Below are 11,492 nucleotides of genomic sequence, written 5' to 3'. Positions count from 1 at the left end.
TCGAGACACGTGTGCAAAAGCCTTTTATACCATATTGCTTCTATTGTTCTTACTAGTAACCAATGAAACAGTTAGTACATCGGCTCACCAAGTCAATAGCCAATAAACAGTTAGTATCAGCTTACCAAACTGTTAGTCATGAGCACGTCAGTATGATTTTCTTTTTGCTCTGCCTACATTTTTCGCCACTCGGGCTTTTATGTAACTTGAGACGCCAACAGTTACGGAGTGTCTTTTTCTAACACTAGTATTATGCAAAATTGTGTGGTGGGCCGACCCAAGCAATGTCTGCTCAGGGCTGGGGGTAGGGGGGACATACATCAGTTATTCCCCATTGCTACTTGCAGTGTCTAGTGGTGTTACTCAAACCACCATGTTGTCCTCAAGGTATACGCAGTATCCCAGGGAAATATAGTGGCTAAGATCTAGTTTATACCTGAAGCAGACTGAGAGCTTTTCTAGATGAGGCTTTTACTGTGCGTTCACCATTCCTCAGTCAGTTCTTTATGGGTGTTTTAGACAACATTGTCACCATCCAGTTTCGCTTTTGTTTTTTAAAAGCAATTTCACGGGAGGAGGGTGGTTGGAGCAGGAAAAATCCAGTATTCTTTGCCAAAGTGAAAGAAAGTGCAAGTCCCCACCAGTGTAGTTGCATTATTGTGCTATCCCACAGTTCCACTTAGAGGTTATGTAGCAGAAAGTACGGAAAAGCGAGAAAGGAAAATAACTTCATGTCAAGCTCCGATCTGCAACGAAACCAGAAGTAGAACAGCAAGTTAAACAGCCTTTGCTAGAAAAGACAGCAGAGTGTAAAGGACAAAGAATGGACTGAACCACTTCAGTAGAGGAAATCACATTTTTTGAAGCTCGTCCTATGTAAAAAGTTCCCAGCTGATCTGATAGGAAACCTATTTTGGAGGGAGCTATGGCCATTAATCTGGTTTCAAACCGGTTTCAAGGCAGTTTAATATGTAGTGTAGATGTGTCCACAGACTTGGTCAACACTGAAGGATGGATATACTAATATATATTCATTTCTTTCTCTCATTCTCTCTGTCTCTTCCCCTGCCAACCACGTTTCCCACACGCCAGGGAGCAGCAGGAAGGTAAGGGATTTCTAAGCCATCCATTATTACTCATTATCCATTCCAGATGCTCTTTTCTGGGGGGTTTGTTTATTGTGTAGTACAGCCTTCCCCAAGGTAGCATCTTCCAAATTTGCTGGACTACAATCCCCATCATCCCCAGTTTTAGTTTGTAGACCGGAGACTTCCGGAGGGCATATGCTCGGGAAAGGTTGGTGTAGTATGTACTTTCCACAAACTGGCATTTGCTATACATCAGTTTCTTTGCTTGTTTTTCCTGCTGGCTTTCTTAAAGACCCAGATCAGGATGGAAAATTGTCATTGGAATCAGAAAATCTAAACCTAATCCATCTCCCCTTTAATTTTGAATTATTTATTGATTTGTTGCCATTTTTTACTGCAGGCATTTAACAATATCGACTCACTTAAAGGAAAAGCCTGGGAGTGCCCTTTTTGCTGGTTTTGTGGTGTCCATGGGATCATTATTATTTTCTACACCTTTAGGATTTGCAGAGTTTTGTTTCTCAAGAGCAAGAAGAGGCAATCACTGTCCTTTTTCTTCTGCTGCTGAACTCTCCTTTGTTTTTATTTTTGTTTTGTTCATTTTAAGAGCAGTTTCCTCTGGCAGGGAAATACAAATGCTGTCTTAAAGGGGAGGTCTCCACCACTGGGAACATTCACCCACTCACACCTACTCCCAAAGCCTTCCCCTATATTGCAATAATCAGCAGCCAATACATTAATATCGCATATCTGTTGACCCACCTAAGGATCACTCTGTGCCTTACTCTATATTTTGCTATCTCTCTCTCTTTCTCTCTTTTTCTTGAAGAAGAGGAACAAGCTGAAGAAGAAGGTGAGGCAATGTCCAGGTGTATTGCACCTCTCCTAAGTTCCCCCCCAAACCTCGTTTTATTTTTTAGCAAACTGAACCGCAGCCTGAACCCAGCAGAATTCAGAAGTGGTTTATATGGTGGGGAACCAGGAATGCTCGTGACCCATGGCTCCTTGGTTCTCCTCCCTGAAGGAAGTGGGGCCTAGTTAGATTTGTGGGACAGACAACCAGGGCTCTGGGCTGGGGGGTCGGAGGGGTCCTTTGAATTGGAACAGGATGTGCCTGGTTTCTCTCCCCATAACTCCAAGAGTTGCCTGCTCTCATTCACAGTATTTCTCCCTTCTAATTTGCAGCTTGGGAAGAATTGCGGGGACTCCACCCCTCTTATCTTCATAGGTCTATTCTTTCTCACTTGCTATGGAGTTGACAGAACAGGTGGTCGAGTGGTATACATTGTAGTAGATACATGTGATTACATTATGCCAGCCACCCCCAACCTAGTGCCTTCCAGATGTGTTGGAGTACAACTCCCATCATTCCCAGCCAGTATGGCCATTGGTTGTTCTGGTGGGAGATGATGGGAGTTGTTGTGCAACGCATCTGGAAGGTGCAAGGTTCGGGAAGGCTACGCATTGTCAGAACTGGGTCCAATATTGTTTCCAAAGACTTTATGTTCTGTATGCCATCTCTTCGGTGCTTGAAGCTGATCCTTTAATTCATGTTCATAACTTCCTTCCTTTATTCTTTTCTACTTTTGCTTAACCAGGCTCCAATGCTTGATGGTGGTGGTTAATTTTGGCTTCCAATTAAAAAACAACATTTCTTCCTTGACCTTTTGTTCTCTTGCACCAGTGCCCAACTACAAAACCCATGTGTGTCATGCCAGTTCTGAATAATGCACATCGCTTTAAATGTGAGCTGAGCCAAATTGTGGGGCTGATTTATCTTTATATTTTTAACCCTCTGCGAAGTGTCTTCCTTTTTCATGATTTTATTTTGCGGGGGGCGGGCAGGCACAAAGGGGAGAAGCAGAGAAACGACATGCTGTGGGGGAGAAACATCATGGTACCATGTAACCAATCAGATTTGTCTACATGGTGACATCACTGAGGGCAGACAAACCAGCCTCACTGCCCACATTCTGAATGGAGAGGAAAAGAAGGAAATGAGCTGATGTGTTTCCTCTTCCTCTCCATACACACCATTCAGAGTGAAGGAAAGTGCTGTTAGTGACAGCACCACAAGCCCAAATCTGATTGGCTACACAGTATTGGCTATGCTACATGGTCACACTGTATTCTTTATGTGAACCTGGATTGGCTGGGATCACTCAGAGAAGAAAGCTCTACCCTGCCCCTCCTTGGCCCCAGTCTGAAAACACTGCCACCAAAGCAGCAGCAGAGGGAGAAGCAACTGGTGCAAACAGCAGCCAAAAGAGTACTGCTTAGGGAGTTTTCAGGGAACATTTCTCACCCCGTGAAATCCCCCACCCTTTCACCTCCATATTTTCAATTTGGCACAGCTCAATTTTAAATCTCCACTTCTCCCAGCAAAATGTGGGGTGCCCTTTCCTAAAAAAAATAATTTCAAAAATGTATAGGAGCAACTAACATGTTTTGCTGTGTATGTGAATGTACCATCAGCGTATCAGGAGGGGCACATAATGGATTTCAAACGGTGTCCTGGGGAATCTTTCGGTTCCGCAGTGAGAAGATCAGTAATGGAGGACAACTTGCCCACCACAGCTGGTTTTCCCTGACAATGCATAACCACAATGGAGAGTTCTTTGCATCCTAGGGTACATAGGGTACACACTTAGAGTGCTTCCAGATGAGGCTTTTATTGTGCAATCCTCCTGTCTCAAACACGGATGTCCAGGGGCATCTCTACACCAGCCTAAAATCCTGCATTTAAAACGGGGCTTTCTGCTTCCATTTTAAATGCAGGATCAACTTTACACACGCTTCCTTTTCCCCCTCCCTTCCCCCCTCCTTCTCTCCGTATCTGAGTCTTCCATTATCCTTCATTGATCTCGCTCCTCTTCTTGCCGCTTTTCCTCTTCTCATGGAGGGAACTCAAGCAGAAAACAACAGGGTAATTTGATACCTCATTATCTGCAATCTATTTAAAAACAGAACAAAGGGCATTTAGTGCAGGAGACACCCTGGATTATCACGGTGTCATGTAAAGAGCCCATGAAAGCAATCTCAGTCGTGGGATAAAAGCTCTGTGTGAAGAAAGCCCAAATGACATCATCTTCCATTTGTAACACTCCCGTGCTTTCCCACCGCTTCACCTACCTTTTTTCTTACTAGAAAAAAAAATCTGTCAATGAGGAAAAGACTGAAGAGCTGCACAGTGCCTTTTGATTGGTAGCGCTAGGAGCTGTCCATCTGGAAGCACCCTCAGTTCACTCAGGGCAAGTGTCAGACCCAACATCAACCTGGGCCAGTGCTGGGTTTGGAGGACTATGTACCTTAAAAAGATGTCCCAGAAGCCTTTGCAATGCACAGGGGTCCATGGCAGACATGCAGGGGTCCCTCAAGAGCTGTGGAAAAGTTTCTGTCAAGTCAGAAAAGTTTGAAAACCCACTTCTATCACACAAAATCTGGGGCAGAAAAACAGGGGTTTGATGCCTCTGTGTTGTGGTGGAGCAGGGCTCCTCGGTGCTGATGCAAAGATTGCCTTGATTCTGCCTCCACATTTTCTGGAATAGGATCCCAGGACTCTGTTCAGGGGTCCTTTTAGTGTACTGGGGGCAGGTAGTGGCTGCTTCCAGTGCAGGGACTGATACATTTCCTTCCCTTGTCTAACGTACGAGTGGGTGGGTTTCCTTCCCTTGGCTAACGAGTAATGTTCTTAATCACCCTGCCCCCTTTATCCTCATCCTGTAGAACAGCCTTCCCCAACCTGGGGGCCCTCCAGGTGGGCTGAACTACAATTCTCAGCATCCCCAGCCTGCTGGGTAGGGATGCTGGGAGTTGTAGTCCAAGCCATCTGGAGGGCCCCCGGGTTGGGGAAGGCTGCTGTAGATGGATTGATCTAACAGCCGTTGCCTTTCTCTGCTGGATTTGATCTCTGCCTTCCAACTTCCATCTTTCTTCTTGCTCTGTCCCCTCCCTCCTCCCTCCCTGTTCCCCTCCCTGACCCTGTGATGTGCGTTGTTTGCGGTGGCTGAAGAACCTGAGCCGGCTCCTGAGCCAGGTATATTTCTCCTTCACTCCATTCTTCCCCTGGGGATGGGAGAGGGGAGGCAGAAACCATCCAGGAAGTATAAAAACACAGCTCTGGCTCCCTCCAGAAAAAACTGGCATGTTGCAGATGATGGGCAGAACTAGGTCACAGTCTCAGGTGGCCAACTGGAGAAATGGATGCTTGGCGTAGATGGATGAGGTAGTAGAATCGGAACGAGGTAGTAGAATCAGCTGTGCCAGTTCAAACTGTGGAGTGGGGACAGGGGAGAAAGGGATACCATTTTTGTGTGCTTCTTTACATAAATGCTTCCCTGCATGTCAAAAGCCAGCACACCAGAGGGAAACATTGTTGGCCATTCTGTTGGCCCTTGTTTGTGCTAGTTTTCTGCTTGCAGGGAGTTGTTCATGTAGAGGAGCATTCACATACGTGACAGGATGAAGTCTGTTCTACAATCTCAGAATTCTACCACCTCATTCTTGCCGCGTACATAGACCAGAGCATTCACATACGTGACAGGATGAAGTCTGTTCTACCATCTCAGAATTCTACCACCTCATTCTTGCCGCGTACATAGACCAGACCCAAGAAATGGATATGGAAAGAGATATAGAGGCACACTTCGATGGAGCTAGTTGGTTCAATGGAAAGATAGTTAAGGGTGTATGAACTAGATACGGATAGATGCAGTGCTTAATTTCAGTCATCACTTAGGCCCCAAACAGACTTTACTTTCAATCTGTGTCTACCAGCTATGTCTCCCCGCCCCTTTTTTCTCTAGAGTACTTGCAGAGGGGCAGATCCAGATCTTAAAAGCACCCCGTACCCCCCATGCTAGGGTCCTGATCCAAATCAGACCCCCTGCACCTACTCTAGACTAAAAATACAGGGGGGGGGGGATGTAGCTGTTAGACACAGATTGAAAGTAATGTCTGTTTTGGCTCCAAATTTGATCTTTGAACCAAAACCCATGTGCACGCATACTTTAAGCATGTGCAAGCAGGACCAGCACCAGAACCTAGCAAACTTGAGCAGCTTCCAGGAGCCTAGCAAGACCTACTGCTGATGTCTGCCCTGTGCCCCACTTCCTCCCTCCCCTCGACCCACCACTCTGAGCAGTTCCAGACAGCTCAGTCTAGCCACCCTTCCAATCCCCCACAATGCACCTGACCTAGTGTTGCTCGGGGACATTGTTGTGCAAAACGTAAAGGGTGGCCAAACGCAGCTGCCCAGTGCTGGTTGGAGTGCTGTTGTCTCAGCCAAGTAAGTCTAGCTAGTAGAGGAAGGGGCTCGCCAGAGAAGAGTTTACTCAGGGCCCTCTCAAACCTGGAGCCAGCACTGTGTGCAAGCACCTTTCCCTCACTTGCGCAAGCACAACTAGTTGCCTGGGCTTACGGTTCAGAGCTTCTAGAACAACGGTGCACAATGCCATGAAGAGACTTCTATGTACGGGCGCCTCTTCCAAGATAGGGGCACTTGCATTCCCCCTTTTAGAAACAGGCCTGGTCCCCACGTGGATCAGAATGAGAAGGCAGAGTCAGGAGGTGGAGTGTACACTCCAGACTGCAGGTGACTGTACCACTCTAGGCTGCAGGTGACTGTACTGGTTCAGGAGAGGAATTTTTAGTGTTTTCCCACGCCAGTAAAAAATTATCTGCATGGTGTGTGTGTTTTCCAAGCATATTAGGGAGAAAATTTCTAGACTTGCTGATTCCCTTAGAGAACCCAGGTTCAGTCCCCAGCATCTCCAGGTAGGGCTGGAAAAGGTTCCTGTCTGAAACCCTGGAGGGCCACTGCCAGTCAGCACAGACCAGCCTTCCTCAATACGTATGTATTGGATTGCAATGCCCAACATCGGCCCTGCTGACTAGGTTGGGTTTTAGCCCAACAGAGCTGGGTTCTGACTGAAAAAAACACAGAATGGATCCACAGCCCCACTTAAATTGGAGCCACCAGCCTTCACTGGTGTAGACAGTACTGAGCTAGTTGAACTCGATATAAAGCAGCTCCCTCTGTCCCTCCTATATTCCAGAGAAATGAGGTGGGACTGTGTGCTTGGAACCAAACTGTGTTTGGAATGCCAGGACTCACCTTTGCAGAGTCCAAAATAAGGAAGACAGTGTGATACTGTTAAGGCAACCTTCCCCAGCCTGGTGCCATCCAAATAATGTTGGACTTCAACTCCCATCAGCCCCAGCCAGCATAGCCAATGCTCATGAATTCTGGGAGTTGCAGCCCAAAGCATCTGGAGGGCACCAGATTAGGGAAGGAAACACTATATTATGGGTGTATCAGAGGCCACCCTCCTGCCACTGGCTGGGTTCACACAACATGACAAGCCCGAGTCTGGGTTGAGCGTGGGTTGTCATTAAATCATGGGTTGTTGCAGAATCATGGGTCGTTATGTTGTGTGAACCCAGCCGTACTAACAAACCATGTCTTGTTAACCACAAGCAACTCATGAAGAGAACCCATGGTTTGGTGCTGGGTTGTGAACTGTGGCTTGTTCATGATTAGCAAACCATGGTTTGTTAGCACAGCTGGGTTCATACAACACAACAACCCATGATTCAATAACAACCCATACTCAACCTGGACTCTGGCTTGTTGTGTTGTGTGAACCAGGTCACTGTGTGTGCTGTGCCCTGCAGTCAGTGGCCAAGGGCAGAGGGAGTAACAAACTGTGTTCCTTATTGACTTGAAATGAAACACTACATTTTCATTCTGAATAAAGAACCATTCCTTGAAATAAAAAAAGAGGTAGTAGCAAGCCTAACAGTGCAATCCTATACATGAGTTTCCTCGTGAGTCCAGTCTAAAGTCAGGCATTCTCCTGGCTTTGATTACTACACATATACACACACACCTCTGTCCAGCAGCTCCTGCAATGGATTTCTGTTCTGACTTCCAAGATTTCCTCCCTGCCCGTCCACACCCCCCAAAAGAGGAGGATGTGCACAGGTTCCTAACAGAATAGGCTTTATTGATATATTTTATACAGATATATCTATGGGCCTCTGATGCTGTCCGTGTGCTACACATGTTCTGGATACATGCAAGTAGTGTGTAGTAGTGTGTTCTCTCTATGTATCTGTGTGGAGAACATGCGTACCCAAATCATGTCTATAAGGGAAGCAACATATCTAAGCCCAGATGGGGGTGACAGATATTTTCCAGTACCTATAGACATGCCTGTGACCGAAGTTGTGTCAGATCATGAAAACTGTCTTTTGTTTGGTGTCTGTCTGGAGACTCACCCACCAACTGCCCTGGGATTCAGGCTGGATTCCAAACTCAGGCCCTTCCAGGCTAACTCTGGAACATTCACCTGTCCAGTTAAGACTCTGCTCTTAAAGCCACCATTTGGGGGCTGTAGGGGAGGAGAGGTGCATTCCTATGGCCTTGCTACACTAAGGGGGCAGAACAAGAGGCCCGATGGCTAAATCCGTGCCCCCCCCAGGGCTCCCCAAAAGGCCACCCCCCTTTTGTGAACCACTGTCAGTTATTGCAACATGCAAACCAGGCCAAAATCTAGACAGGATAAAGGGCAGCGCATAAATGTTTTTTATTAATAGATAAAAAATAAATGTGCAGTTTTATAAGTGATACGAAATTCAACACAGGTCTTAGCACGTTATCGTTGCCCTAGTTTGCTCTTCTTCTCTTATTTTGTCTCTTCTTGTTATGAACATCCATAATTCTATTCTGTTCATATCCCCACTACGGTTAACATAGCATATAACGTGCTCCAATACCGGCATTTGCCCCCAACAAAAAGATATAAGGAAATCTCCACTCCCGCACACCCCAGCGTCTGGAGCTGACTGTTTTCCAGAGCTTTCTTCCTTCTCTGCATCTATTAATGGCCTTTCTCTGTCTTCTGTTTCTCACAGAGGAAGAACGCCCCAGGCCAAGGTAAGTGGCAGAAGCAGGAATTCAGTTCAAAGGAAGTTCATTAAACATGGCATGGGAACACTGGATGCTGAATCCCTCACTGGGAGAAGGGAAGAAGAAGCATGTACACAAAATTAGAGTTGCCATCACTTTTTCTTTCTTTCAGGGCTCTTGTATTTTTATAAGCTGCCTAACTGGCTGAAATTGAGCAGTTCCCCCTCGTAATGGTATCTCCGCAGTGGGGGTAAAGCAGTGACTCTTTAGTCTCACTGCCTGGTGTGCAGTTGTTAAAGGCACAGAGCCATGGGGGAGAAAGTGTGGCAACCCAACACAAAATTCAAAACTTGCACTTGGAGATCCTCATTTTGACATGCAAACTTAGAAAGTTAGAGATTCAGTTCTTTCCCTCCACACTCTGGGCAATTCATTTTAGCTCCAATTTTTTTCCTAATAAGTCTAATTCCATGGGGGGAAATATATTTATTTTAATGTTTTGTAAGGGGCAGATTGGGTGTGTGCGTGTGTTGCCTGCAGCATTTTCAGGTATTAACTATATTTGCTTCCTTTTTTGTCTGTGTTCACCCATGCAAAGGCCAGTGGTTCCGCAGTTGGCTCCTCCAAAGATCCCCGAGGGGGAGAGAGTGGATTTCGATGTGAGTATTTAGATTTGTTGAAGGGTGCTTAGGGTGGCTGGGTGTCCTATGTTACAGGGGACAATTCTCTATTTCAGTGGTTCTCAGCCTTCAGTATCTTAAATCCCACCAATCACTCGATCAAAGAAGCCAAGTTCCACCATGATAGAAACAAAAAGCCCATTTCTTCCAAGAAGGACATTTATAGGTTTACAGGCATTCTGTATATATATATTTATTATATATTATATTCATTATATTTATTATTTACGGTACGTTTTAAGGTAATAAAAACTGCAGAAGTATTGTTGGGAGTAAATTTTATTGCTATGGCTTTCAAACACAAACAGACAAAAATAATAATTCCATTAGTAGTTAAAAAAAGGTTCCCACTACCATACCAAAAGGTCGCAGATGGATCATCCAGGTCAGGTCGGGTCGGCAGGAGACAGCATGTCACACTTGCAGGTGGATGTGAGGATTAAGGGAGAGCAAATTCTTAGTAATTGTTATGAAAGCCCTGCATCCCACCTGGACTATTTCTTTGTCCCACTGGTGGTACACATCCCACTGGTTGAGAACCACTACTCTATTTGATTAACTGTCTTTTCAGACACTCCCAAATCTTTCATATGAACATCCTTTGCCAATGAAGACATTACTTCCCGCTGACCAGCTTGGTAACCACCAAAACCATCACCCGAGCTGTACATTGTTTGCCCTATTTGTAGTCCCACCAGAATGCACACTCCCCAGTTACTCCAGGGCCGATTTTGTTGTCACAAATCAAATGGAGGATGTGCTTCCTGGTTCCTGGGGTTGCCAGATTTTCAACAGGCTGTTATACATGGCCTTTTGACAGCAGCTCAGTATGCAAACAGCTGGTGATCACACTGATCTCCATGCTTGAGCATCTTCACCTTCTGATTTGTGTGCTGTTAAATTGCTTGTAAAGGCAGAAGAGGAGGCCAGGTCCAATTTTGGCCTGGTCAGCTGGCAACCTAACTGACTGCTACCTCTGGAGTGAACCAATTACTGGATAACCACATCTGTGCCCCTAAACTCCTCCAGGTTGAACCAGGGATGGGGAAGGATTTGGCCATAGCTGCCCAGTTCATAGTATCTACTCAGGGCCAAAGTAGACATTGCATGATCAATGTGTATAACCCTCTTCCAATATCATTTTTTAAATGAACAATAACTGCAGGTGGGTGCTATCTGGAGCAAAAGAAGAATGGTGGTGAGGGGGCTCCAGCCATTTCTCCATTCAGAATCCCGCACGCTGCTTTTCTACCCATGGATTGGGGGTGGGAGCAGGATATATGTAGGGATGTCAGAGAAATTCACAATGGATTCAAATGAGTTCAGATTTCTATAAATCCAACCTGTACATTCCACAGTGGACTGGCTTTTTCTGAGTCACATGGATTCCATGGACTTGCAGACTGGTTTTTCACTGGGGGGGGATTTATGCTAATACACATTAGTGCAAGTGCACATTATCACTAATGTGAATTAGTACAAGTAGAACGAAATTCTGGTTTAATAATTCCGAATCCATCAATGAGTGGATGAAAGGATAAAAGATGCCTGACAATCAGTGAAATGGATTTAACTAAATCTGTAAATCCCTAGATGTGGGTACTTGTAACTTTCTCCCCAGATGTAGAAAAGCAGCTGGGGGCACGGGGGAAGCAATTCTAAGTGGAAGAAATAGCTGGAAGGGAAAGCTTTAAACAGCCCCTTCTTCCACCATTTTTCCACTCATATATGCAGCGTGCTGTGGCTGCTTTTCATTTTAAAAAGAAGTCATTGGATTGATATATAGATCTGCCACGTAATTTCTGTTTTGGC

At 45.6% G+C, this 11,492-nt stretch overlaps 1 protein-coding gene across 1 annotated transcript in view; it reads left to right on the top strand.

Moving 5' to 3' along the window:
- Positions 1-1,283: 1,283 nt before the first annotated feature.
- TNNT1 (troponin T1, slow skeletal type) overlaps positions 1,284-11,492 on the top strand; it is a 29,645-nt gene continuing 19,436 nt past the window's right edge. The window contains exons 1-4 of the mRNA XM_084807766.1: positions 1,284-1,296; positions 1,918-1,941; positions 9,006-9,027; positions 9,599-9,659. Of these exons, the coding sequence (XP_084663892.1) occupies positions 1,284-1,296; positions 1,918-1,941; positions 9,006-9,027; positions 9,599-9,659 (120 nt within the window). The remainder of the gene's footprint in view (positions 1,297-1,917; positions 1,942-9,005; positions 9,028-9,598; positions 9,660-11,492) is intronic.

This window comes from Heloderma suspectum, chromosome 6 (assembly GCF_057233095.1).
Source record: "Heloderma suspectum isolate Gila_16-S chromosome 6, 16-S_ref, whole genome shotgun sequence".
In the NCBI taxonomy this organism is placed as follows: Eukaryota; Metazoa; Chordata; class Lepidosauria; order Squamata; family Helodermatidae; genus Heloderma; species Heloderma suspectum.
The sequence above is the reverse complement of the archived record's forward strand: the minus strand, read 5'-3'. Positions and strand labels throughout refer to the sequence as shown.